The sequence below is a fragment of the Herpailurus yagouaroundi genome, unplaced genomic scaffold (genome assembly GCF_014898765.1).
Source record: "Herpailurus yagouaroundi ecotype Mexico unplaced genomic scaffold, PumYag 207, whole genome shotgun sequence".
NCBI lineage: Eukaryota > Metazoa > Chordata > Mammalia > Carnivora > Felidae > Herpailurus > Herpailurus yagouaroundi.
Window position 1 is genome coordinate 4382877 of NW_024412438.1, and position 27401 is coordinate 4410277.

At 57.5% G+C, this 27401-nt stretch overlaps 3 protein-coding genes across 11 annotated transcripts; 2 read left to right on the top strand and 1 right to left on the bottom strand.

Annotated features, from left to right (window-relative positions):
- Window positions 1-749: 749 nt before the first annotated feature.
- On the bottom strand, window positions 750-13001 carry HCN3 (hyperpolarization activated cyclic nucleotide gated potassium channel 3). Of its 3 annotated transcripts, none has more exons than XM_040452720.1 (9): window positions 12704-13001; window positions 10289-11182; window positions 6831-7260; window positions 5528-5689; window positions 4931-5149; window positions 4371-4517; window positions 3710-3950; window positions 2737-2901; window positions 750-2302 (listed from the first exon to the last, which is right to left on the bottom strand). In XM_040452720.1, exons 2-9 carry the CDS (start codon window positions 10564-10566, stop codon window positions 1602-1604), a joined length of 2343 nt encoding a protein of 780 aa, XP_040308654.1. In that variant the 5' UTR covers window positions 10567-11182; window positions 12704-13001; the 3' UTR covers window positions 750-1601. The 3 variants fall into 3 exon arrangements, with proteins under 3 accessions (XP_040308654.1, XP_040308655.1, XP_040308653.1); XM_040452721.1 differs by lacking the exon at window positions 12704-13001 and adding an exon at window positions 11966-12222; XM_040452719.1 differs by lacking the exon at window positions 12704-13001 and having other exon boundaries at window positions 10289-11841.
- A 316-nt stretch (window positions 13002-13317) lies between these two features.
- Window positions 13318-22092, top strand: CLK2 (CDC like kinase 2). Of its 7 annotated transcripts, none has more exons than XM_040452734.1 (13): window positions 13318-13452; window positions 15076-15245; window positions 15958-16186; window positions 16878-16962; window positions 17312-17378; window positions 17551-17667; window positions 18453-18619; window positions 19386-19480; window positions 20179-20308; window positions 20414-20496; window positions 20661-20740; window positions 20927-21017; window positions 21554-22092. In XM_040452734.1, the coding sequence occupies exons 2-13, from the start codon at window positions 15076-15078 to the stop codon at window positions 21737-21739; spliced, it is 1500 nt and encodes a 499-aa protein (XP_040308668.1). In that variant the 5' UTR covers window positions 13318-13452; the 3' UTR covers window positions 21740-22092. The 7 variants fall into 7 exon arrangements, with proteins under 7 accessions (XP_040308668.1, XP_040308669.1, XP_040308670.1 ...); XM_040452735.1 differs by having other exon boundaries at window positions 15961-16186; window positions 16875-16962; XM_040452736.1 differs by having other exon boundaries at window positions 15961-16186.
- A 402-nt stretch (window positions 22093-22494) lies between these two features.
- SCAMP3 (secretory carrier membrane protein 3) lies at window positions 22495-27348 on the top strand. Its single transcript, XM_040452739.1, has 8 exons — window positions 22495-22728; window positions 23055-23132; window positions 24010-24132; window positions 24228-24348; window positions 25398-25526; window positions 26171-26330; window positions 26433-26534; window positions 27089-27348. The coding sequence occupies exons 1-8, from the start codon at window positions 22663-22665 to the stop codon at window positions 27315-27317; spliced, it is 1008 nt and encodes a 335-aa protein (XP_040308673.1). The 5' UTR covers window positions 22495-22662; the 3' UTR covers window positions 27318-27348.
- The last annotated feature ends 53 nt before the right edge of the window (window positions 27349-27401 follow it).

The window sequence follows — 27401 nt, forward strand, 5'->3', positions numbered from 1 at the left end:
GTTCCGTATCCATGCAGTCTGATACCCTCAGTGTGGCCCTCATGCATCTCCTGGGGAGAATGCCACCTCTTTCCTCACCGTGACACAGTGATGTCAAAGCACCGCCGTTCTGGGGGAAACTGGGGTAGACCAGTGCCGGGGAGCACAGAGAGCCGCATGGGCTCATCTCGTCACTGTCCTCACAAGTAGGCCGCTCCCTGGCTGTTCTCATGCCCACCTCGTGCCTTGCTGGGTCAGAGGCCCCGCTGCTTCCTCCTGCACCCAGACATTCCTTCCTGCCCACCTTGGTCCCCACACAAACCAGGAGCCAAGACAAGTATCTCTAGCTTCTTTCTAAACCCAGCTGTTTGGGAGTGATTATACCACCCAGGACTCTTCACCCAAGAGAAAGATGACTTAGGGTCCTGGCCCTGCATTCTCTGATACTGTAGAGCAGACGTGGGGCCTGGGACGTGGGGTAAGGGATTTCCCTTGTGCCTGGGAAGGCAAAGGTACTGACGGGCCTGCCCTTCCCCAGGCTCGGATGTCTCGGGTCCTCCCCTTACTCTCTCACCAATGGTAAACTCTAAGCTCGGAACAAAACCCTTGAAAGTAGCAAGAGTCCACCCTTCTGCAGCTCCCTGTAGGGAGAGGGCTCAATATCGCTGCCTGCCGATAGAGCTGAGCGAGGACCCTATAAGGACAGGTAGGGAGGGATGGATAACGGAATGGCTGAACAAAATGAATTAATGATAAATAAAACTAGCAAATGAATAAATACAATTATTACATGATTGAATAAATAAGAATACACAAGGAAGGGAGGAAGGAAAGAAAAAAATGGCCACCTAAGGATTCAGCCGCTTGCCCCTCACCTGGGGGATCCAGGCTGGCACATTAAATAGGGACGTGCCAACCGTCCCTTGGCCTCAAGGGGGACACCACTGGGGCAGGGAAGAGGCTGCTCCCAGTTTACAAAGACAGTTGTACCACAGGGACAGAAGGTGCAGCAAACTTGACAGGAGACAGGTGTTCCCACAGTAGTGGGGGGGGGGGGGCAGGAGGCATGGGGGGGGAGGGGCCACACGCGGCAGTGATGGTGGGTGCCCACGCTGGGGAGCCAAGATATCTGTTGACAGCAGCGGAGGCACAGGTGACTGGCAGTGCCCGGCTGTGCCAGGAAGACAGAAGTCAACCCACAGCAGGTGGTTCCTGTGGGGTTAAGGGCAGGGAAACAGAGACATCTAGTTGCTTGGCAGTGATGGGGGGGGGGGGGGACAAGGACTTGTGCTTCGTGAGGCGGGGGCCTGGGGCTGAGCCTGCACCTGGCAGGACTATCCCAGGGGAACACCCTGCTCGGAGGCCTTAGAGTCACTTCTACTTGGCAGTGAAGACATGTAGCGCCTGGCACAGTGTCTTGAATGTGGTAGGCGCTCAGTACGTTTGATGAACGAGTGGATTAGGAGGATGTCAGACAGGCTGCAGGGTGCCTGAGCTGAGGACAGAGGCCGTCTCCTGGGGAGATATTCCCACAGGGCCGTGTTTCCGGTCTCCTTGGCCTTCCCCAAGAGGCATCTGCCCTCGGGCGCACACTGGCGCACCCAAGAGCTTACCCAAGGGTTTCACATGTTGGCAGAGAGCTGGGGGCCCCGGGGGGCAGCTGGCTCAGGCGCTGATGGCCTGGGCGACTGAGCTGTCCCTGGCAGCTTGGCCAGGAGTCCTGAGGAGGACAGGCGTTCACTTCCTGAGCCCTTACGCCCAGGAGAGCCGTCACCAGCTGCCCGCTGAGGCAGAGAGGGTTGGGAGGCGGAGAGGGGACGGCCCCGAAGTCCTAGTCGCCGTCCACCTCCTCCCGGGGGGGGACCCAGCAAGGACACCTGGGAGCGCCCAGCCCGGGACAGGCTGGCATGAAGGGTTCGGGCAGGTGGGGCAGGCAGGCGGGAGGTGGATGCCCACGGGCCCCGGGCCAGCAGAGGGCCAGCTCCGACGGGCACTAGTGGGGAGGCTGGGGAGCCTGCTGAGCGTCGGGCAGAGCGAGCGAGGAGGGTAGCTGGAGAGTCAGGGGAGAGGGGCAGAGGGCCCCGCTGGTGAGTCAGGGCGATGGCCACACTGGAGGTCACGGCGGCCGCCTGCAGAGGCGCGTGCACCAGGGGCTCCCACAGCACTGGCTTTCCGCTGAGCCGAGCTCCTGTGCCCGGGGCTAGGCCCCGAACGCCCCGGGCCATGTCCCTGTCGTGCTGCACCAAGTGCTGCTCCATGGTGCCCCCGCTGCTGCCCGGACTTGGTTCGGAGCGTTTCCGCTGCAGGACAGAATTCTTCTTGCCTAGAAATGGTCCGGGGAGGGAGAGATTGGAGATGGGGAAGGAGTCCAAACTGGAGGTCAGGTATCAAAGAGCAGGAGCATAAGAAGATGAACTCAGAGGACGGCAGCGGGTGAGGGTGGGAAGGAGAGGACGGGGATGGGGGGAGGGGGTGGAGGTTGGGAGGCAGGGGTGGAGAAAGAGGGTCGGGGATGAGAGGATGTCTCTGAGAGGGTGAGAGGGAAGGAGGACTCGGCACGGAGCCACGGGGCCATCTCTCCAGGGGCAGGGGACACTGTGCCGGAGGCCTCGCGGGGCATTTGCCGGGAATGGCGCGGGCTGGGGCGTGATGCCGAAGCGCCGGAGCCTGGGCCCTGGGAGGTTGGGGGCCCCTCACGGGGGAGGCGGGGTGGGGACACAGCCAGGACCCAGGGCAGACAGGCTGGATGAGCCTCACCGATGCGGCGCAGCCGGTCCATGGCTACCGTCTCGAAGGCCCGGCGCATCATGGGGAACTCTTCCAGCACGGCGTTGAAGTGGTCCACGCTGAGCGAGTACAGGCGGCAGTAGGTGTCAGCGCGCACGCTGGCCGTGCGCCGGCCCCGCGTCAGCAGACAGATCTCTGTCCAAGTCGGGAAGAGGCCCTCAGGACCGCGGTCCCCAGAACGCCCTCTCACCGGGCCTGCGGCAGCTGACCCGGCCCCCTCCCTGCCCAGGGCCAAGGCCCTGAGACGCCCCAAGCATCGTCTCCCTCCATCCTTCTCACTCTCTCCAGATTAAAGCTGGCACACAGGTGGGCCTTGCTGGCTCCGTTATTCCAGTCATTTCCATTCCCAGCCACCTCCTCTGCTCTGGTCCAAGGGGCAGGCCTGGGGCAGTGCCCTCTGTGTACCTGCCCCTCCCACCCCTTTGCATGAAGTCCAAGGGCAACCCAGAAGGAGAAAAGCAGTGCCAAAGGGCAAAGGGCACCCAGGGATGCTAGCGAGCAGGGGTGGTTTGGGGCCTGAGAGAGGACATCTGGTGGGGTGGCCCCCACTGACGCAGCCTGGGTCCCGGGACCCTCCCCACAGGGCACCCCACCAGGGAACCGTCCAACTCAAGCCCCTGGAACAGTATGGCTCGATTCCTGTCTTTCCTTCGTCTCGTAGGGTCCCCAGACTTCACCGCTTGAGGGTCTTAGAAGGCCCAGTGGCCCAGGAACTTTCCCCACCCCCGCCCCGCTGCTACCAATCAGAATCTCTTAGGAAGCTATTTAAAGCCACAGAGCTCCAGGCCCCAGGCCCAGAGATTCTGACTCAGGAGGCCTAGGGAAGGGCTAGAAGTCTTTGACTCTGCACACAGCCAGGCAGGAACTCTGCACAGTGATCCAGGGGAGCAACTGCCCTCTGTCCCCTGCTCCAGTCCCCCCACCCTCCCTGAGGCCTGCTGACCCCCAAAGTAGGATCCATCGGTGAGGCGAGTGTCCCGGGCGCCGCGCGCCAGCACGCTGAGCAGCCCGTGCTGTATGAAGTACATCTTCCTGCCCACGGAGCCCTCGCGCACCACGAGGTCCCCTGGCTGGAAGACCTCAAAGTGCAGCTTGGTGAGCACCGCTGTGACGAAGCTGGGGTCGGCGTGGGCGAACAGTGGCATGTGGGCCACCAGGCCGCGGCAGGTGAAGTTAATGATCTCCTGGGCAGGGGAAGGGCCTGTCAGGCAGGCTGCGCCCCCTCCCCCGAGGTGCCCCCATCGAGCTCGTCTGTCTCCAGAGGCCCCACCCCTGGGGTCATGATCTACCAAAGGATGGGGATGCTTCAGTGGGCCTGGGACCATCCCTGCACTCCTGCCTCCAGAGCTCTCCCGCGATCCCCCGCCGGACCGTGCCCCCCAAACAGAGATCCCTGCAGGCCCTCCCCGCATATCCTTCACCCCCGTAAGACCTTCAAGAAAGACCCTAATCCCTAAAAGCCCCCCCCCCAAGGCCTGGCCTCCCACGAGGCCCTCCGCAGGCCCCGCTCCCTATAGGTGCACCTGCTGACCAGGAGCCCGTACCCCAGACGGCACCTCAGAAGCCCCGGTCCTTGTACAGCCCCCTCCGGGGCCCAGTCCCACCTCCCGAAGCGGCTCGCTCAGCTCGCCCAGGATGCTCTCTTCGTCGAACATCTTGCCCTGGTAGCGGTGCTCGTAGTACTCGTGGATGCGCTGCCGAGTGTCGGCGGGCAGCTTGTGGAAGGCCATGTACTGCTCCACCTGCTTGTACTGGGGGGGCGGGCGACGGCAGTGGGTGAGAGGGTGCAGAGACATGCGTGGGGCAGGAGCAGTGGCGGGGTACGTGCGGAAGAAAGATCACAGACACAGGCCAGACCCGGAGGGGTGAAACGTGGACAGAGGGGGTACACAGGGCCACAGAAGGACATGTGGGTAGCAGTGGATACGGGGAGGACACACAGCACAGTGACAGGAAAGTCCAGACATGGGCAGAGGAGGGGCCCAGGGACAGGGACATAGGTCCAAACAAGGAAGAAGTTACACACACGGGCATGGGACAAACGGACACAGGGCAGGGAAGGACACGGAGACCCAATAGGAGCATGAGCACAGGCCTCACGTTGAGCTACCCAGCCCCTAGCCCCCCTGCAGGCCCACCCCTTCCTTCTCCTGCCCCTGCTCACCTTCTCCTGGTACTGACGTCGGGAAGAGTCCAGGGACTGGATGAGGGCGGTGGCATGGCCGATGAACATAGCGTAGCACGTGGCGCCCACGATCATGCTGAGCATGGTGAGCCAGACGTCGGGCATGCCGACAGGTGCCTGCTGCCCGTAGCCAATGCACAGCATGTGGCTCATAGCCTTGAACAGGGCGTGGGAGTACTGGCGTCCCCACGAGTGGTTCTGGAGGGCAGAGTGTACTGCACAGCTGGGCACAGCCTCCTCAGAGCCTCCTTGTCCTCCTGCCCCCCCCCCCCCCCCCCCGTCCCCCCCCGGCGGTCCTTCTGTGTGCCCCTTTCTGCTTCAGACTGGCCTCCCAGGAGGCACTTCAGTTTGGTTTTGGGGGCCTCTCCGCAGCTTGGGGGGGGGTCCGTTTTGCCTAGGTTTCCTGCCCTGCCTGCTCCCTTCAACACAAAAGCACTTCCTGTAGGTAGCCTCCCCCCCCTCAGCTCCCCACCTCCTCGCTCGGCAGCTCCCGTCTCCAGCCCCAGTGCTCGGCCCTGCTACTCAAGCACAAGAGCCCCTCGAGGGCCAGGAAGGCAGAGTCGTGGGAGTCCTCACCGCCATGTGGTTGATGGAGACCCAGCAGTCAGGGGGGAAGTCCTGCAGCATGGGGACCAGGAACTGCAGGCAGCCATCCCAGTGACACAGCAGCAGCATCATCCCGATGAGGTTGAAGATGCGAACCACCGCGCTCGCCAGGTCATAGGTCATGTGAAAGATCTGAGGATTCCGAGGAACGGCTGCTGTGGACAGGACCCCTCCCCGCCGGTCCTCCTCTATTCCTGGCCTTGCCAATTCTCTCCTTGAACTTCTCTCTAGCCCCAGCCCCCATGCATCTTTAAAATGCGCTATTAGGGGCGCCTGGGTGGCGCAGTCGGTTAAGTGTCCGACTTCAACCAGGTCACGATCTCGCGGTCCGTGAGTTCGAGCCCCGCGTCGGGCTCTGGGCTGATGGCTCAGAGCCTGGAGCCTGTTTCCGATTCTGTGTCTCCCTCTCTCTCTCTGCCCCTCCCCCGTTCATGCTCTGTCTCTCTCTGTCCCAAAAATAAATAAACGTTGAAAAAAAAAATTAAAAAAAAATGCGCTATTATTCATTTGCACAGAGCTCTACAGCACACATACAGCTAATACAGAGTTGGCTGTGTTACTACTCTCCGATCTTACAGAGAGGGAATCGATGCCAGTCACGTGCCCAGAATCACACATAGTGTCAGAGCAGAAACTCAAAAAAATCTACTGCACAAGCTGCCCAGGCTGCGCCCACTGGAAAAGAGGAGAGAGGGCATTCCCGGTGTCATGTTCTCGGGGCACGTGTGCGAGGATTCATGCCAACAGCCCCCTTCCCTCCAGTAACACTCACAGAAAACACGCCGACAACTTCCTATGTCCCAGGCACTGTTCTAGGAGGTATTAAGTTACAGGTACTATTTCCTTTTATCCTTATGATACACCTCATCGTGTGTAAGTATATTTAACATTTTCATCTTCTAGAAGAGGAAAACCAAGCCTCCTATAGCGTATAGTAAACTGGGATACGATCACAGGCAAAGAAACTGCAGAGCCCACACTCTGCACCCCTAAATCCTGCTCCCCTGCCGCTGGAACTCCAATGTCTCCCACTCCCTCCTTCCAGAGTCCAGCTAACCTGCAAGCGCTCCTCCAGCCTCTGCACTCCGCCCTCCTCACCTCCGGGTGTGTGTCGGGGGGTACCCCCTGAACCCTCACTCTGCCCCTGCTACTGACCCACCCACTTTGGAGGCAGCCCACCCAGCTGCCTCACCCCGTAGCATCACCAGGAGCCCCACCCATAGCGCCGTCCCGGAGGGGTCTGCGAGCCCCCCTGCCCACCTCCCTGCCCCACCTCCTCCCACTGGTGTATGTAGCGGATGAGGCGGGAGAGGCGGAGCAGCCGCAGGAGGCTGAGGATCTTGGTGAAGCGCACAATGCGTAGGGCCCGCGCTGTTTTGTAGACCTCAGCGTCCAGTCGTGGCTCCAGCTCCACCACCAGGAAGATGTAATCCACGGGGATGGAGGAGATGAGGTCGACCAGGAACCAGGTGCGCAGGTAGTGAGACCGGATGGCGCGAGGGGCCAGCAGGATTTCAGCACCCTCCTCCACCACGATGCCTGTGCGGAAGTTGAGTACCAGATCCAACAGGAAGAAAGTGTCAGAGAGGACATTGAAGACGATCCAAGGTGGGGAGTTCTCCTCCTTGAAGAAGGTGATGCCCACAGGCAGCACAATGAGGTTCCCCACCATCAGCAGGAGCATGATCAGGTCCCAGTAAAACCTAAGGTGGGGGTGGGGTGGGGAGGAAGGCCAGGATGACACTTCACCAGCCACCAGACAAACAGCAGATAGTCTGATACAGCCAAGAGTGGGCAAGGATTACCGAATAACGGGATGGCCACTTACAGCTGGCGGGAATGTAGACTGGGACCACCATTTGGGAAGCCAGTTTGCTATCATCTAGTAAAGCTAAACATTTGCATTCCCTGCCACCCAGCAATTCCATTAGGAGCATACACACGCTCAAGGGAAATATGAGCTCCAGGAGATGTATACAGAAATGTTCATAGCAGCATTGGATCTGGAAATGACCCACACGTCCATCCGTAGAAAAATGCAGATAAATAAGATAAACACAGTAGGTGAATAGACTGTGGTGTACTCACGCCCCAGAATAATAGACAACCCTGACACCACCCAACGGCAGCCTCGTGCTGAATCTTGCAAATTCAATGTTGAACAAAACGAGAAATAAAAGGATACACGGTGGATGAGTTCACTTGTACAGAGTTCAAAAACAGGCAAGACTCAACTGCAGTATTTAGCAATTCACAGAAAAGTGGTAAAACTATAAAGAAAAGTAAGAAAATGAGTGCCTCAGAAGTTAGAAAAGTAGGTTGCGGAAAGGACTGCGGGAGCAGTAAGGATGCTTTGGGGTGCCAGCGACCTAGTCTCTCCTGACCTGGATGGTCGTTACAGGGGGGTGTGCTTTGGAATTACATATACACGTGTGTGCACGTAGACGTATATATGTATGTATACACGCACGTGCATTTTGAATATATATGCAACATGATGTATCATTATACACTATCCTACCCAGATGCCTGCTATACACACGCACCTACGTGTATACATCCTCACTGTATACATGTACATATGTACAGATACATAGACCTGCTTCATATGTATGATATATATGTAATATCATGTACATGGTTTATGTCACTATATTATATATTTTAAAGTAAAATAAAAACATAAGCTACACCGTGCTAACCTCCCAGGAGTGTTGAAAACACACACACTGAGACAATGGATACCATAGTGCCGTACAAGCACTGGTTGGTTTTATGATTCACCCACCTTTTGTTCCCAGATTTCTGAAGAGGTTGCTGCTGCTTCCATCTCAGCTCTCTGCCCATTCCTAGTCTAGGCCTTCACGCCCTCCCCAGCCCTCCCCACCCCACCCCTCCTTCCCTTCCCAACCCAGCTGGACCCATAGTTCCTGGTTCTCTGCTGGGATCTGCTCATCTGTGTCAGGGTATGGGGCGGGGGGGAGTCTGTTCTGCCTCCCATCCGAACTGAGCTTTTTAGGGATGCCCCACCCCCCTCCCCAGCACCTCAGACAGGGTTGCACATAGAGAAGCTCCACGGGAGGTCCTGAGGCAGCGAGGCTAAAAGCTCTGCACGCCTTTCCTTCCCTAATCTCCCTGTGCCTGCTGGCGCTCTGGCCAAGCCCAGACAAGGGCACTGGCAGGGGAGAGCCACACTGCTGTGGTGAAAGTGTGGAAAGGAGAGGTCAGGAGGAAGCTAGCGAAGCTTTCATGCAGAGAAGTTTGAAGCGGTTAAAAACAGCGTTAGCTAGAGTGGTCTAATTCCAGGACACACCTAATTGCAGTATCAACTCAGGACTCAGCCCTTTCTGACTCTGACTACAAAATCAATCTCTTCAGCTTCTAAAAGAAGCACAGGGGTCCCCAAAGCCAGGTCTCCAGGAAGCCCCTCAGACCGTGTGCTTTCCATCAACAACAAATCCTTGACCCCCCCCCTTCCCCTCCCTCCTGGGCCACTGGAGAGTCCTGTACTGTGTGTTGAGAGCAGAGGGGAGGGGAGGGAGGGGAGGAGAAATGAGGGGAGGGGAGGAGAAAGGAGGGGATGGGAGGGGAGAGGAGGGGGGGAGAGGGGAGGGGCGGGGAGGGGTGGGGAGGGGAGGGGAGGAGAGGAGAGGGCTCGCCCAGCCATGGAGCATCTTCACAGCCTGACTCACAGGCAGTCACAAGCTTAGCGGGTGATGCAGTAGAGAAGACAGAGAAGCGGCATGATAATACACGGCTTCTGGGGACACATCTGCGGGTAAAATGGGGGGGAGATCACAGGAGGCTAAAACAGGTGCACTGGTGGGGTAGGGATGAGGCAGTAAAGAAGAGGGGAGAGAAAGGAACAATGGGAGAAAGAGGAACATTTAGGGAGTGTGTATGTCTGTGGGTTCAAAATGATGTCCAGGTCTCCAATTGTGTTTCCAGGCTCCTGATCCACACCTCATCTTTCCTGCTCATTTTGCTCCCCACCTGAGGTGCTTTGGACACACTGTTGCCTCATCCAAAAGCTGTCCTTCATTTCCCCCAAGGACAGAGCTGCTCTCCTCCCCTAGCGACCTTGATGTAGAGGTACAGCCTGACGGGGACTGTGAAATGGCCCCACCTCCACCCTCGGTCCCTCTGGTAGGCACCTGGGAGGGTGCCCCTGTCTTGCTTCCTCAATCGCTGGGAGTCCCGGCCCTGCCCCGCTACATCCCGCCTTCAGCACCAGGGACAGCGGCAAGAACCGCAGCCGGGACATCCCCGGCCCGCGCCCCGCCAGCGTCTCTATTTTTCCTGGTAGTCGGCCCTGTTGAACTAGGCAGGTGCTGGGGGTAGGAGACAGCAGAGCTCGGTTTCCCCCTCAGGCTGACCCCGAGCCTTGGAACATGGCATAATTTCCCAGATCCCCAGCCGGCAGGACTGCAGGAGGCAGTCGTCCGTAACTCCAGTAGTCCCTGTGGTCCAGGTGGAGTTCTGGATTCCTGAAACGGTAAACCCAGGTCTCTAGTGTCTCCTCTGGTGTCAAGTCACTGAAGACCTCCGGCTGGGGATCCCTCGCCCAAGAATTCCCAGGCTAGACTGGGGGAAGTGACTCTGTTGTCCCACCCAAGGACCCCCGGGCCGGAAACGAAGAGTCTGTAGAGGGTGAGGCGTGCCCTGCCTCCGTGTCGCGGCCCATGGGGGTGGGATCTGTGTCCCCCGCCCTCCTTGCTGGGGCCCCAGTACCGGAAGTCGCTGTAGGGGTGGATGATCCAGGCCCCCGCTGACTTGACCCTCTCCTGCTCGATTTCCACTGCCTTGTGGCTGCCGAACACGCGAAGGGAGAACTTGTTGACCGTGGGCTGGAGCAGCGTCCCGAGTTGCCTTCTCTTGGGCTCGGGCCCAGACCCGGGCAGCGGTCCCGAGGCCGCGGTCCCAGGCGCCGGAGCAGCCAGAGGCGCCGCTTCCAGCCCAGGGGTCGCCCGTTCGCCAGCTCCCGTAGTCGGCCGCTGCTCTGCCTCCATGATGCCCGGTGGCTTACACGCTTGGCGTCCTAGACCCTGCCGCGGCCATCCGGGACGCCGACCCCTCCCGGAGCAGGAGCCGGCGCAGCCCGGCGGGCTCCGAGCTGCCGGCTCGCGGGGCGGAGGGGGTGTGTGCGCCAGACTCGCGGGCGGGAGGCAGGCGGCGGGTTGCGCGGCGCCCCCTGGCGGGAGCCTCCCCCGGAGAGGGCGGGGCCAAGGAAGCCCGCCTCCAGGGAAGACTCCGGCATGGGCGTGGCCTAGCAGATGGGGGCGGGCCCCCAAGTAAGGGAGGAAGAGGCAGGGAAACACAGCCGGAGTCACGAAGGGGGCGTGATCTGGTGTCGATGAGCTCTTAGCCAATGAGCTCTAGGGAGGCGGAGCCGTCCGTGAATGGCGGGAAAAGCGGACGCTGGTTGTAGATCCCGGAGTCTCCGGAGGGCGAGGAATTGGGGACCAAAGAAGAGGTGGGGAACGGTCACTCCAATTCACGGACTTCCTGCATTTCACTGTCTTCCTCTCAGCACTCTCCTAGGCATACTCCTTTCTTCTCGTCTTCTCCATGTTCCTCCTAGTATTTCATTTGCAAAGTCATACTGCTAACTTTCAGCAAGAGTGACTGCGGATACAAAGTTGAATACAAAAGTCCTGCTGTAAAGCCAAGCTCGGCTGTGCCCGTATGCAGACAGAACAAGGAGACTGCAGTGCTGTGTGATGTTCAGTGCTGGAAGTTCCCAAACATCTCAAACTCTTCCCCTCATCTCCGTTTCTTATTGCCGCTGACTTATTTCAAGCCTTCAGCATTTTTTCGCCTAGGTTATTTCAGAAGCCTCTGTAAGGGGCCCTATACTCTCTCAGGCCAATTCTTTTCCCACAGTCTGTCAGAGTTACCTTCCTAAGATTCAAATGCAACATGTCCTTCAAACCTCTCCATCTTCTGTAGGGAAGGTTACCTGTAAGCTCCTTAAAATGACCTACCAGGCCCTGCAAAATTTGGACCTAATTTCAATAGCCTCTCTTCTGATAGTCCCTCTCTTGAAAGCCAGGACTCTAATCACGCTGAAAGGCTTTGTTCTACCTTGTCTCCAGCCCTCTGCAAATACTTTCTCTGCCCGGTATGCTTTTCCAATTCACTTTCCAAGTGTTGCCTCACATAGTATCTCCTCTAGGAAACTTAGAAACACACTTCCAAATCTCCTTTCCCCAACTAGATCTAATCCAGGGCTTTCTTTCTTTTTTTAAAGTTTATTTATTTATTTTGAGAGAGAGAGAGAGAAAGAGAGAGAGAGAGAGAGAGAGAGAGAGAGAGAGAACAACTGGGGAAGGGGCAGAGAGGGAGAGACAGTATCCCAAGCAGGCTCCACATTATCAGTGCAGAGCCTGACTTGGGGCTCAGACTCACCAACTGTGGGATCATGACCTCAGGTGAAGAGTCTGATACTTAACCAACTGAGCCACCCAGGTGCCTCTAGTCCAGAGCCTTCTTACAGTGTTCATGGCAGCTCTTGTCACAAGGCTGCCATTATTCGTTTACAGGTCTTTCCCTCCCATTAGACTGTGGGGTTCCAAAGAACAGGAGCCTTGCGCCTGGCACACACCGTGGATGCTCAGTAAATGCTGAATGAACGCATGACCCGGAAAGGTGTTCGCGGAAGAGGAAGGGAATGAACGCATGACCCGGAAAGGTGTTCGTGGAAGAGGAAGGGAATTTTCCCCTTTCCCTCCAACCGCTTCATTACCCTTATCCTTCTATTTCAGGGAACCTTTCCTAAGCCATTTCTGGCTAACCGATCTAATCTCCATCTAACTACCTTCCATCCCAGCTCCCCTCTGATATGTCCTGAATTAATACAACTACTCTCAGGTTATTTTTTCTTTTTCCTTTCTATGTCTCACTTCCTTCCATCATGCCTCTAACTCGGTCCAGTTTGTCTCAAGGTCTCCTCCTTCCTCTTCTCCCCCCCCACCCCCACCCCCACCCCTTTTCCAACTCAGTTCATTTACACTTCCCATGTATTATGTGTGAGTTCGGAACATACAGTTCTCGAGCGTCTTCCCCTCTTTCAGCACCTGATTCTCCATCCCTCCTTTTCTCAAACCCTTCCTCCACGGCCTTACCTCCTGACCCACAGGTGCGTACCTTTCGCTCAGGACAAAAGGGGGCCGCCCCTCCTTGCGGCGGCTAGGTAACTGGGCTGTTTTAAGAACTGGATATTTACTGGCCGTGCCGGACAATCGGACCTCACCACCACGCCTCAAAAGCTGTGTGGAGGGTCGACACTCGGAAATGACAACTTCCAGGTCCCTTTTAAACCTCCAAACCTCACAAAGTAAGCCGCAGAAGTGTCAGGAAGACGGCGCAAGACAGAGGAACGAGCTGAGCAGAAAGGCCGCGCGGCGGGACGGAGCGCGCCCGGCCCACCCCGCACCCAGCCGCCGGAGCGCTGGAACCCCCGCGCCCCCGCACCCCCCGGCGCTCCTATCGCCGCGCCCGCCAGCTACGCGAGGACGCGGCGGCGTGCGCGCCCTGGGGGCGGGGCCCGGGGCAGCCGGGCGGGGGCGCGGGACGTGCGTACGTGCGTGCGTGCGTGCGCGCTCGCGGTGGCGGCGGCGGATCGGAGAGGCCAGAGCCGGAGACCGAGCTGGGATCGGGCCCCGGGCGGGGGCGGTGCGAGCGGCGCCGAGCGGACCCTGGGGGCGGGGACGGAGCCGGGGCGGGCGGGACTGGAGCGGAGCCCGGGAACGAGGCGGGAGGTCCCAGGGTCTCGGGTCGGGGGGGGGGGGTGGAGCCGCACTTCGTCGCCGCGGGGGTGCCGGGACTCCGGCCGCAGTGCCGCCGCCATCACGGACTTCCTGTGGGACAAGCGCACGGGCCTCGCCGCCAGAACGGTGAGCGCGCGGGCTGGCGGGCCGCGGGGCCGCGCGGAAAGATGGCGACCGCGGGGCGGGCGGGGGTAGCCTTGGGCTGGGGGCACGGCGGCGGGGCGAGAGGAGAGGAGGAGGGTAGGGACCTGCAAAGCGGCGGAGGTGAGGGGTAGGGAGCAGAGGTGGGAGATGAGCGTGCCTTGCGCGGACCCGGGCGGACCCGGGAGGACCTCCAGCAAACTTGGGAGGGGCCCGAGTAGGGGAAGGGGTGATGGAGCAGGGAGGGGAGCGGTTCCCGAGAGGAGAAAGAGCAGAATATCAGAGTTGGAGCGGGGCTGGAGATGAGGAGGACCCGCCGTGTCACTGGGAGGGCACGGAAGGAGTTTGACTCCAAGAGTTCGTTCTGGATTTTCTGAGCGAGAAAGGAGGGGGGAGAGGTTTATAAGTTGGGAAAGGTAAACTGCAGGTGCTTCTGGTGGGGAGGGGCGTGAGAAACTTTGGTGGCCGTGTGCCGTGTGCGGAGAGGATGTTTGTGTGGCTGTGCTGAACAAGCTTGGGTTACCCTGTGGGGGGGGGGGGTGAATTCTGCAGCTTGCGTCTTTGCCACAGGCCTTCTAGACCAGGACCGAGTCCGATATCACCCTCCTCGGTTTGAGGAGGTTGGGAAGTAGAAAGCTCAGAATGAGAGCCAGACGTTGGAATCATTAAGCCTTTCCACCCCTACCCCCCCCCCCCCGCCCCCAAGACTTCAGTCCCTGGGCCTGTTGAATTTTATTTTGCTGTCATATTTTTATCTTTCTGGATTGTGACAGTGATTTCTCTCTTGATTTCTTTCCTTTAAGGAAGAAAAGCGTTAGTGCACCATGCCATTCCGATTCCAATAACTAACTGGAAGGAGGCCAGCTTTTAGCCAAGCAGTGCTGATACTAATTAAAAACCAGTTATTCTCTATTTCCTAAGCAGGAGGGGAGGGGCAAATGGAAATCAGACTGCAGCTTGGGGCCTTCTGTATTAAAAAGTTTTGAGGGGAGTTTGGCCCGTGGTGATAGCCAGTGAGAGTTGACTAAGGCAGTTCAAGAGGTCAGACCCAAATCCCTGGAGCCTGCCTATATTTGGTGTATGCCACCGCATGTAGAAACCAGGTATGCTGGATTGCTGCCCACAGGACACAGAATGGTCTAGTTGGGGAGGTAGAGATACACTCTTCATTGTAAAACGTGTATTGTGATAGCGTATGCTAAAATGTTACCCTGGTGGGGTGTGAGGAACTCGCACGCAGTCGATGGAGCTTAGACTCCGGCCAGGGGTGAACCGTGGCAGTGTGCATCAATTACACAGTCTCACCTGGAATGAGCTGTGGCCCCGACCCGAAGACTTCATGGAGCCAAGTTTGAAGAAAGTCCATAGAGCAATGAGAGGAAAGGGCTGGGGGCGCGGGGCAGGCTCCTAGAGTTTTCTCGCGGAGTTGTCAAGTGATACGTACTCCATCGAAGAGGAATCGTGAGCACAAGGAAGTTGTGGGAGGTGAAAAGAGGTGGGAGTGGCCGCAGAAAGCAGCTTCGCGCCCCTGGGGCAGCCAGTGCTTGGAGGGGAGCTCCGAAAACTCCGAGCCTGTCTCCACTATTTCTCTTTCTCCTTTTCTTCCAGATGCCTCATCCCCGAAGGTACCATTCCTCAGAGCGAGGCAGCCGGGGGAGTTACCACGAACACTATCGGAGCCGGAAGCATAAGAGACGAAGAAGCCGCTCCTGGTCAAGTAGCAGTGACCGGACCCGGCGGCGCCGGCGGGAAGACAGCTACCACGTCCGTTCCCGGAGGTGAGGCTTCAGGGGGAAATCCCCTCCTCGGGGTCGCTCACTCATTTATTTATTCAGCAGAGATTTATTGGTTAGATGCTGAGCGGTTGGGGTAAGGGGCCACTCAGGACTGTTACCAGAATGAGCCATTTGCACTGTGGTGTTAAGAGTGCTATCATAGAGGAAGGGCGTGGTAAGGGGCTGAGGAAGCATCTAGCAGTCTGGTCGGATTGGGGCAGGATGTGTAATTCAAGAACCAGGGTGAAGTGTCTCAGGCGAAGGGAGAGGAAGTGTAAAAGAGTAAGGTCTAGAGATAGCTAAGGACATAACAGACAAGACAAAGTGAGGTCTGCGTGTTCAGCGTGGGACGGGTGGGTTAAGGATAGTTTGGAGCAAAATTGGATGTCAGTCAGGAACGACTCAGGAAAGAAATGGCTCTTTGTTCCATCTGTTATGTCACTAGTGGCAGGCGGGGGGTGGGGGAGGCCCCCAGAGGGAGCGGTTCTGCCTGTGTCCCTTCGGGGGTCTTGGTGGCATGCAGGTGTGGGGATCCTCGTCTGCTCTTAATGATTTCGCTCCTCTGGTCCTTGGTCCTCAGAATGACCCCATGAGTGTCTGAGAGCAGTTCTTCCAGCATCGTTCTTTGTCCTTGTTGAGGGAGGACCTCGTCCTGTCGTGGGGCAAGGAGTGTGGCCTGAACAGATGCACCTAATGGGTGTCTGTTGTCCAACAGCAGCTACGATGACCGTTCCTCGGACCGGCGGGTGTACGACCGGCGATACTGTGGCAGCTATAGGCGCAACGATTACAGCCGGGACCGGGGAGAAGCGTGCTACGACCCGGACTACCGGCACTCCTATGAGTACCGTCGGGAGGACAGCAGTTACCGCAGCCAGCGCAGCAGCCGGAGGAAGCACAGGCGGCGGAGGCGGCGCAGCCGGACGTTCAGCCGCTCGTCTTCGGTGAGTGCTCGCCCAGGCCCTTCCTCTGCCCACTCCTCTCCGGCCCTCTAGGACCCCGGTAAGTGAGAAGTACCCTTGTTTTTAGCCGAGCACCGGGGCAGGAACACTGAGGTGGGCACTGAGTCTCTGCTCTCTCGGAAGCTCTCCAGCTCTCGGAGGGCCCTGGAATCTGCTTTGGAGGTGGACGGGGCACGGAGCGTTTGTACCCCGGTGCCTTCCTCGGCATGCTGGGCCTGTCGTGTTGGGGACAGCTCCTCTGTCCCAGACGCCTCCACTCTGTAGTGGAGGCCTTGCCTGTGAATTGCCTTTCTCCCCCAAGCTCTGGGCTCCACGGCCCCTCAGTAGGTGGGCTCGGGTGGGGGCAAAGGGAGATCGGTGCCTGCCTGGAAGGGCATTGTGTAGAGCATGGGGTTGCGGGTGACATTGGCAACGACACCACTTCTCTGCTCTGCCCGTTCCTCTCCCTGTTCCCGTTTTGGGTTTGGGGACTTGGGATTATGCGCCGCTCTCTCTTCTCACCCCGATCCGCCTTACTGCATCTGACGTGTTCCCTTCCACTGTCCCCCATCATCGTCTGTCCCCCCTGGCTGGGCGCCTGTGACCGGTGACCCCTCCACCACCCACCCCGCCTCCCTCCGGCCCCCGCTCCGACACCTGGCTTGCTCCGACCCCCCCCGCCCCCCGACAGCAGCACAGCAGCCGGAGAGCCAAGAGTGTAGAGGACGACGCTGAGGGCCACCTCATCTACCACGTCGGGGACTGGCTACAAGAGCGATGTACAAGCCAAATCGTAACAATCCTATAGCCTGTAATGGTCCCATAGCCATCCTAACGTCCCGAGCCAACCCAAGTCACAGCCTCTTGCCTTTCCTCAGTGGTGTTGTTTATCTGGGTGGTTTGAGTTGCTGTTGAGAATTGACCTCTGCTGTCCACTCCCAGCTCTCATGGCCCCTGGGTTAAAGGTGGTGGGAATCACACAGGGGTGTTCTTCCCCTGTGACCATCTGTATCTGTTCCCCCTTCCTTCATCTCACCCCAGGTTGCCGTACCCTTTTTTTCTTCCAACTCAGCTCATTCCCCACCTTCTCTCCCTCCCTCTCCCCGACCCTGCTCTGTTTCATTTCAGATGAAATTGTCAGCACGTTGGGAGAGGGGACCTTCGGCCGGGTTGTCCAGTGTGTCGACCATCGCAGGTAACTATAGCCCCTCCCTGCTCCGTACTCCTAGGCGTGGCGAGGTGCTGAGGGTCAGTCTGGGGGTGTTTTTACTGATTGGCCAAAGGTAGGATTTCTTAATCCCCGGACAGCCCCGTTCATTTTGAGATGTTCTTGATGACCCAGCAAAAACCTCTTCTGGCCACCACAGGGGTGGGGCTCGAGTCGCCCTGAAGATCATTAAGAACGTGGAAAAGTATAAGGAAGCAGCTCGACTTGAAATCAACGTCCTGGAGAAGATCAACGAGAAGGACCCTGACAATAAGAAGTAAGCAGCAGAGGGGTGTGTGGGGGTCTGAGAGGCTCCACTCCTGTACAGGAGAACCCAAACCCTCCCGGCCTGGGTTAGGCAGGCAGGGGAGTCCTGGGCCTTCTCATCCATTCATCTTTTCGTCATCATCTTAGACTAGTAGGACATTAGGGCAGGAAGAGAGGGTGTGTGACATTGTCTGGTCTGTTCCCCTTGTTGTCAGGGCACTTAGATTCCTCTGCACTTTGGCTCCAGCCAGGGTGGCCTCTGTAGAGCTCTGCCCTGGAAATGGCCCTGAGACTGAGAATCAACATTTTCCGTGAAAAATCACTTGAGCTTTTCGATATCTAGAACCGTGTTGCCGAGGCGACAGACATTTACGTGTAATATTTGCGTCCGCGCGCCTTTTGTAAGCCAACGTGGAAGAAGGGCGTTAAGGAGACGGCCAGTAGAAACACAGGGCCCACTGGCAGCCGATGGTGAATGGATCTCAGGAGTGGGAGCCGGGGTCAGGGTTTAGGAATGACAGTTTGACAGTTCAGGGTCCACACCGGAGACCGGCACCAACAGCTCTTCAGCAAATGGAATCTTTTCTAACTATTTAAAATGATGCAGGAAAATGGTATGAACCTTGGGTCCGCCAGAAAGGCCGTTCGCTGGCCGAACTGAGTTTGTTGGTCATACTGCCCGGCAGGTTTTTACCCGCGGATGTGGACTCAGCAGCCCTGCAGCCCCTCCTTGTTGGAAGGGTGGTGGGCAGATAGGAGCTCATCAGACCTCCCCCTTCCCTCATCTCTTCTCAGCCTCTGTGTCCAGATGTTTGACTGGTTTGACTACCATGGCCACATGTGTATCTCCTTTGAGCTCCTGGGCCTTAGCACCTTCGATTTCCTCAAAGACAACAACTACCTGCCCTACCCCATCCACCAAGTGCGCCACATGGCCTTCCAGCTGTGCCAGGCCGTCAAGTGTGAGTGGGGCGGGCCGAGATGGATTCTGGGGCAGCCCCTCCCTCTGTTGGGCCTCTTCTGTGTCAGTGAGCAGTGGTGAAGCCCCTAAACTGTCAGCTCGATTATCTGCAGTTCTTTCATTCACTGTCATGTTGACACCTCCTTAACTCCTTGACCAGTGTTCTCACTGTCATCGATTGGTCTTCCTCCACATCCAGCCTAGCAGGAGCTGGAAGAGAAAGCCTTTGAAATCAAAGCATTGATCGGATTACCTCTTTTTTCCTTCGTTTCCCTTTCTTGGGAAAACAGAAGTCAGGTTGCAAGCACAAAGAGACAAAAAGTCTGCCCCAGCTAGAGGCTTACATTTGTCTGAGCTGAGATGCTCTCTGTTTCCACCAGAGCAGGTGCGGCCAGGGACTAAGGCAAACAAGGGGCCAGATGGGGGGTCCAGACACAAGTACATGGTTCCCCTTGGGTCTTCCTGACCATGCAGTTTCCCAGAGTTGAATTCACGGAACATCAGATAGGCACGCACATCAAGGAACAGAACTGCAATGCGTAGCAAACTCTTTGTACGTCAGTTGAGAATCATGTTTGTTCTCTGATACTGATAAGCATTGTGCTTCTTAGACCAGGCATTTCATTTGGAAGTAGGGCAGAAAGCAGCCTAGTGATTCTGGATCTGCCTCCTCACCAGCTTTGAGCCAGGTGACCAAGCTTGGGGTCACTGGTGCCAGTTAGCCCTGGCCACCTGGAACAACCCTGACCTGGTCTTCTCCCCTGCAGTCCTCCATGATAACAAGCTGACACATACGGACCTCAAGCCTGAAAATATTCTGTTTGTGAATTCAGACTATGAACTCACCTACAACCTAGAGAAGGTAAGATGGACAGGCGGCCGGGCCTTAAAGCCCCTCTCTCCTCCCTGTTACTTTCTCCCGTGTTCTCTCCCAGTATGGCTCTGACTAGGTAAGCCCGAATACCAAAATAGAGTGAAAGGGAGAGATTTGAGGGACGCTTGGGGGGCTCAGTCAGTTAAGTATCCAACTTTGGCTCAGGTCACGATCATGGTTCATGAGCTCGAGCCCCCGCGTCGGTCTGTGTGCTGACAGCTCGGAGCCTGGAGCCTGCTTCGGATTTTGTGTCTCCCTGTCTCTCTCTGTCAAACACAAATAAACATAAAAAAAATTTTTTTTAAGATTTAAGAAGATATAATTTGGAAGAGAACTTGGAAGGAGAAGCTCAGAGAACTTTCCAATAGAGAGCAAATGCTTTCAAGATACTTGGTTGGGACTTTTTTTCTCTGTAGGAAAGCTCAGTTCTGGACCTATTTTCAGAAGCACCGTAGTACCAGTGCGTGGGAAATGTCCGCATACGTAGGGACTTGTGTGCTCTCCCATGGTCCCACTCCTAAGTCACCTGCAGGATACGGGGAAGCTGTAAAGCAGATTCTCCTTTGTGCATGGGAGTAAGCAGGGGGTGAAGTTGCTTTTTTTCAGGCTTGAAAGCACTCTAAAGAGTAGTGGTAGAATCTTGGTCTCGGGTGGCTGGGTCCATCCTCCTCCTGCTCTGCTCCTAGAAACGAGATGAACGCAGCGTGAAGAGCACAGCTGTGCGGGTGGTGGACTTTGGTAGTGCCACCTTTGACCATGAACACCACAGTACCATCGTCTCCACTCGCCATTACCGAGCACCAGAGGTCATCCTCGGTAAGTGGGGGCGAGTAGGGGAATGGACTCGTCCAAGGGTGGGCGGTGGGGAGGGTGGGGCCCCCTAAGCACCGTCTAACACCTTGTTCCTCCCATTCCCACTAGAGTTGGGCTGGTCACAGCCTTGTGATGTGTGGAGCATAGGCTGCATCATCTTCGAGTACTATGTTGGCTTCACCCTGTTCCAGGTAAGCGGTGGAGTGTCTTATGTCCCCACTTGGCATTTTCCTGCCTGGGTTCCTTGTCTGCCAGGGACCTGTCTGCTCACTCCTCCCCTTTGCTAATCATCCCGGAAGCTGGTCGTCAGCAGCCCGTTTGCAGCACCGTGCTCAGTTCTGTCTTTGTTTCGCAGACGCATGACAACAGAGAGCATCTAGCCATGATGGAAAGGATCTTGGGTCCTATCCCTTCCCGGATGATCCGGAAGACAAGGTGAACCTGGAGTTGGGGGGAGCTTAACCCTTTTTCCTTTCTCTCCTCGAAATTGGTCGATTTCACATCATTTTCTTTTTTCTTTGACACCTTCCCTCCTCCCAGCTACTGTAAGATGGGGGAATAAGGGAAATGTCCCCCAACAAAAGGAACCTCCTGATTCCTCAACCTCCCCTTCCCCTCTAGGAAGCAGAAATACTTCTATCGGGGCCGCCTGGATTGGGACGAGAACACATCAGCAGGGCGCTACGTGCGAGAAAACTGCAAACCACTGCGGGTGAGCCAGGCTGGGGATACCTTGCGCCCACTGGCCAGAGGGCATTTCCTTCTTCAGGTGGTTTGCCCCTGGAATGCACTTCACAAGAGAGGGTTAGGAAAGAAGGGGGAAAACTGAAATGCCCCTTTGGGTATCGTAGAGATACGAGGGAGTGGTTTTGTGGAGGGAAGGAGGTTAGATAGCCATGGATTTCTTGAGCCAACCAGAGATCACAGTAATGTCCTGGGTTCTGTAGGTCAGACAGAAAAGAATAAACTACCTTTGAAGAGCTTACATTTTAACGAGGAGCTAAAGAAGATTCATGACGTTGACAAGGATATACAAGCAGAAAGAACCTTCAGAGAGTACGAAGGAGTAATTGTGCTAGTGGGAGGGAGTTGAGCAGTAGTATCCGCAGCGCTCGTAAGGTCACGTTCCCAATAGCATTCATAACGGCAGAGGCTTGGTCCTCTGAGGTTGAAAGTTAGGGCCTTGAAGAAAAAGGGCAGGAACTGTAAGGCGTCGTGCCTCACCTTTTCCCTGCCCTCCACCACCAGCGGTATCTGACCTCCGAGGCAGAGGAACACCACCAGCTCTTCGATCTGATTGAAAGCATGCTAGAGTACGAACCTGCTAAGCGGCTGACCTTGGGTGAAGCCCTTCAGCATCCTTTCTTCGCCCGCCTTCGGGCTGAGCCACCCAACACCAAGTTGTGGGACTCCAGTCGGGATATCAGTCGGTGACGATCAGGCCCTGGGCCCCCCTGCGTGTCCTGCAGCAGTGGGTGTCCAGTCCAGGACACTGGTGCTTTTTTATATCAGAGAACAGAGCCGGAGCCAGCTCCTTCCTCCTGGCTCCCTGTATACCTGTGAATATGTGAAATAGTGTAAATACGGAAGAACTTGTACCTACTGCTTCGTCCCCAGCCTTGTACAGAATGCTGTTCCTTCCCACACTCTTCCCGCCGTCACCTGCCCCCTCGCTGTTGAGCTGGACAGGGCAGGATGAGGTGACCGGGTGGCATCTATCCCATGTTTTATAAGGAATTTTGTACAGTCTTTGTGAAATAAAAATGACGTGCTTCATGCGACCCCCACCCCTGGAGTTCGAGGTCTGGGACGCTGGGCTGGAGGGATGAGAAGACCGGCCGCCCTTCTGAGTTTGTGGACCCAGGGGGTCCATCCTCCCCCTGCACCGTCCTGAGCCCGGCCGCCGGTTCGTCCGGTGTGTCGCGAGAGGGTTGCGGTGGCCGGGGAGTTCCTGTGGGCCAGTCGGGGGCACACGTCTGAGTGCTGTGCCGGGGGAGGTGGGGGGGCGGGGGGCCCGGGCCAGCCGGACTCCGGTTGCGGAAGCGTGCGCAGGGCCTGCGGCGGCTCCAGCCGGTTGGCGGGCCCGCCCTCCGACGCAAGGCCCGCCGGGACGTGTAGTTCGTGGCGGGGCGGGGCCGCGGCGTCACGTGGGGCGCTTCCGTCCTCGCCCGTAGCGGAGGCGCAGGCGCAGCCGGCCGCCGCTGCGGGGATCCTCGGGACCCTTCCGGTCTCCGCGGCCAATCCGTGCACGGCGGAGCGGGCGGACCGACGGGAGCGGAGGGAGCTCCGGGAGCCGCCGCCGCCGCCGCCGCGCAGGGGCGTGGAGGGCAGGGGCGGCCCAGGCCGCAGTTGCAAACATGGCTCAGAGCAGAGACGGCGGAAACCCCTTCGCCGGGCCCGGCGAGCTTGACAACCCCTTTCAGGTGACGCCGGCCTTCTTTGGGTAGCTCGGCCGACTCCTCTCGCTTCTGGACGGGCTAACTTGTTGTATTCCCATTCCTGACATTTGTGCCGGGGGAGGGCCGCCACGTGGGGGTGACGGTGACTCCAGACCAGTGAGCACGCGGGGGGCGGGCCGTGCCCCTGTAAGGAGCTGGTGCTAACAGAGCGCGGTGAAGGGTTTGGGGCAAATGTTGGGGCAACGGCGTGGCCTCCAACGAGCCACAGGCATTAGGAGAGGCCCCCGTCAGTTCCCCCAGAGGCACCAGAGGCACCAGGTGCCCGCTGAGCCGCAGCTCTCTGCCCGCAGGACCCAGCTGTGATCCAGCACCGACCCAGCCCGCAGTATGCCACCCTTGACGTCTACAACCCTTTTGAGACCCGGGAGGTGAGGTTCTGGAGAGCATAGGATGACAAGGAAGGGGAGGGTGTGCCAGTAAGCTCACTCTGTCGGGATACGGGGGACTTTTCTGCATGCAAAGGAAGGGACACTGTGATCTTAACTCCCTGAGAGAGGCCGGTCCGCCCTGGGCTGCCTAATCCTTCTGGAGACACCAGGGTCAATGATCCCGTTGGAGCTCTCAGTGGTAGTCCCGGCGGGGGGTGGGGGGTGGCTGGAGACTGACAGGGCCTGAACCAAGGCTGTGTTTGGGGAGGCTTCTTTGAACAAAATAAATTATGGGACTGGTTGGAGTTGAGTAAGCGAGTTATGCTTAGGTGTGCCTCCAGAAGGCAAGCAGTCAGGGCTGGACCTGTTGTTCCACTGGAGTAGAAAGTGCCGAGACTTTGAAAGAGAAAGAGGGGCGCCTGGGTGGCTCGGTCGGTTAAGCCTCCGGGTTTGGCTCAGGTCATGATCTCACGGTCGGTGAGTTCAAGCCCCACGTCGGGCTCTGTGCTGACAGCACAGAACCTGGAGCCTGCTTTGGATTCTGTGTCTCCCTCTCTCTCTCTGCCCCTTCCCCCCGCCCCCCCCCCCCCGCCGCCACCCCTGTCCTCCACGCTTTCTCTCTCAAAATGAATAAACATTAAAAAAAAAAATAAAATAAGAGCCAAGAGCTTTAAAAAGCGGAGGGGGTGGGTTCGGTAGATGAGTGTCTTGAGTCCCGGCTAAGGAATTGGATGTGAGGGGTGGTGAGGGCTGACCGGTTTGGCTCTCTGTGGGGGAGGGGGCGGGGAAGGGGACCCAGATGCAGAGGTAGACAGTCCCTGGATACCTGCGTCGGGAGGGATTAGGTGATCCCTAAGGCCTTTTGCAAAACCAACAGCCCCCACCAGCGTACGAGCCTCCGGCCGCGGCCCCGTTGCCTCCCGCCTCGGCTCCCTCGTTGCAGTCTTCCAGAAAGCTCAGCCCTACAGAACCCAAAAACTATGGTTCCTACGGCACCCAGGTAAACAGCAGGTGTGAGTGGGGGTGGGCTGTGGGGGCCAGACCTGGGCCCAGGGCTCACATCTCTCCCCCCCTCGCCCCGCACACACTGGGCAGGCCTCAGCTGCAGCAGCCACAGCCGAGCTGCTAAAGAAGCAGGAGGAGCTGAACCGGAAGGCCGAGGAGTTGGATCGGAGGGAGCGGGAGTTGCAGCACGCCGCCCTGGGGGGCGCAGCCGGTAAGCGGTCCGTGGGCGGGGCGTGTTCCACCCTTTTAAGGAGCAAAACGAATGTGAGCGAGTGGGCTCTGGAGCCACATTGCTGACTTTGAATTTGGGCACTAATTGAATTTGGGTACTCCCTGCCTCTGAGCGCTTAGGTACGTTACTTAATCTTGAGTGCCTCAGTTTTCTTACTTTTTTTTCCTAACATTTATTATTGAGAGACAGAGCATGAGCAGGGGAGGGGCCGAGAGATGCGGAGACACAGAATGTGGGGCAGGCTTCAGGCCCTGAGCTGTCAGCACAGAGCCCGACGCAGCACAGAGCCCGACGCAGGGCTCGAACCCACAAACTGTGAGATCACGACCTGAGCCGAAGTCGGACACTCAACCGACTGAGCCACCCAAGTGCCCCTCAGTTTTCTTACTTTTTTTTTTTTTTTTAATTTTTTTTTTTTTTAATGTTTATTTCTTTTTGGGACAGAGAGAGACAGAGCATGAACGGGGGAGGGGCAGAGAGAGAGGGAGACACAGAATCGGAAACAGGCTCCAGGCTCCGAGCCATCAGCCCAGAGCCCGACGCGGGGCTCGAACTCGCGGACCGCGAGATCGTGACCTGGCTGAAGTCGGACGCCTAACCGACTGCGCCACCCAGGCGCCCCTCTTACTTTTTGAAAAAATACTTACTTATTTAAGTGATCTCTACACCCAGCATGGGGCTTGAACTCACGACCCTGAGATCAAGAGTCACACGCTCTTACGACGGAGCCAGCGGGTGCCCCCGTTTCCTTGTTTGTAAAACAAAGATAGCATAACGTGTGTGCTTGTTGGATAGGACTGTTGTGAGAGGGAAACAAGGCCATCCCTGCAAAGTGCTTGACAGTGCTCCGAAGTCGCAAATAACAGAAAACACTGTCAGCCTTGTTTTTGCCACTCTCTTCTGTCTCTTCTGTCTCGGACCCTGAACTGGAGATGGAAGAGAGGACCTGGGGTGGAAGGGAGGGTGGTGATTCCTTTGTTGGTCTCTGCCTCACTTCTGGGTCTTCCCGCTCTCTCTGTGCCTTACAGCTCGACAGAACAACTGGCCCCCTCTACCTTCTTTTTGCCCAGTCCAGCCCTGCTTCTTCCAGGACATCTCCATGGAGATCCCCCAAGAATTTCAGAAGACCGTATCCACCATGTACTACCTCTGGATGTGTGAGTAGTGACAAGCCTTTTCCGGAGGAAGAGTGCAGGTGGTACCTTTACGTCTTTCCTGCCCCAGTGCCCACTCTCCGAGAACTCGGCATTTCATCTCTGCTCGACTTTTGAGGGTTTTTTTTTTTTTTATGTTTATTTTTGAGAGAGCAGGTGAGGGGCAGAGAGAGAGAGAGAGAGGGAGGGAGGGAGACACGGAATGCGAAGCAGCTCCAGGTTCTGAGCTGTCAGCACAGAGCCTGATGCAAGGCTCGAACCCGTGACTGGTGAGATCATGACCTGAGCTGAAGCCACACGCTCAGCCGACTGAGCCCCAGGCGCCTCTCAGCTTCCGAGTCTAAGGCTCATTTCACCCGTTTTCCTGGGTGACTCCTTTCGTGGTATCTAGAAGCTGTTCTCCAGCCTCCTAGCAAAAGTGTGTTCTTGTCTTCCCCCGCCTCTTGTTCCGGTGCGTGAACGTTTTCTGAGTCCTTTAAATGTCTTTGCAAAGAGACCTGTCTCCCCTGTTGAGTTGAGGATTTGGTGAAGGCAGGGGTCCCTTTCCTTACTCTGCCGGATCGGCCGAGGAGGGCGTGGGGGGCTCCTGCGGGAAGGGGGGCTCGCGTTGCCACCCAGGCTCACCACCCTGCACCTCCGTCCCTCAGGCAGCACGCTGGCTCTTCTTCTGAATTTTCTTGCCTGCCTGGCCAGCTTCTGCGTGGAGACCAGCAATGGCTCGGGCTTTGGGCTCTCTATCCTCTGGGCCCTCCTTTTCACACCCTGCTCCTTTGTGTGCTGGTACCGGCCCATGTACAAGGCCTTCCGGTAAGCTGAGGCCAGGGGTGGTGGAGAACCTTAGATGGGCCCCACGTCTGCTGCTCCTGCCCTAACTCTTCTCCGACCCTCCCCACTTTTTCTGTCCCGCAGGAGCGACAGTTCATTCAATTTCTTCGTTTTCTTCTTCATTTTCTTCGTCCAGGATGTGCTCTTTGTCCTGCAGGCCATTGGCATCCCAGGTTGGGGGTTCAGGTCCGTGAAGCTGCCATCCACCCTCTCCCTTCCCCTCATTCCGCCAGACCAAGTCAGCCCTGGGTACTGGGGTAGGGGTTGTTCAGGAGGAGGAGGTGTGGTGTTTTACGCTTGGGAGGTGCTAGCTTCACGAGAGAGATAGGACCTACTTCCAGGATAGAGAGCCCAGTCAGAATTCTAGACAGGCATAGGTTTGGGGGAGGAAAGGTGCACGTGGCCAACCTGAGACGGCTTCCTGGGGGAAGCATGCGTAAGCACTTTTGAAGAGGGGACGGAGACCCCCTCAGCAGAAAGGCCTGTTTGGAGCGAGGATGTCTGGAAAGGCTTGGAGAGCCCGCAGCCAGTCGTTCAGAAGCTGGAAGTGAACTTGGAAGAGAGTGGATGTAGTTTGGGATCCTGGTACTTGGAGAGCCGCCAGGCTGACAGGGAGCGACCCCTGCTGGGATGGGCGGGAATAGGGCACGTTTGCTCCCTAACCAGCCAAGAAACGGGGAGGACTGAGGCCCTGCCGGGAGTGGCCCCTCTTCACCGCCGCCCCCTTCCCCTCCTGGCAGTGGCTGGATCTCCGCTCTGGTGGTGCTGAAGGCCAACCCGGCGGTGGCCGTGCTCATGCTGCTGGTCGCCCTGTTCTTCACTGGCATCGCTGTACTGGGGATTGTGATGCTGAAGCGGGTGAGAGGCTGTGTTCGAGGTGGGGAGGTGGGCGGGAAGAGTGAGATCATGGGCCCCGAGGGGCCTGGGGAGGGGCGGTCATTCTGGAGGAAGTCGGGAGGGCCTGGCTGACCGGAGGCTTCTCTGCTAATGGACCTCTGGGGAAGAGTGTGTGTGTGTGTGTGTGTGTGTGTGTGTGTGTGTGTGTGTGTGTGT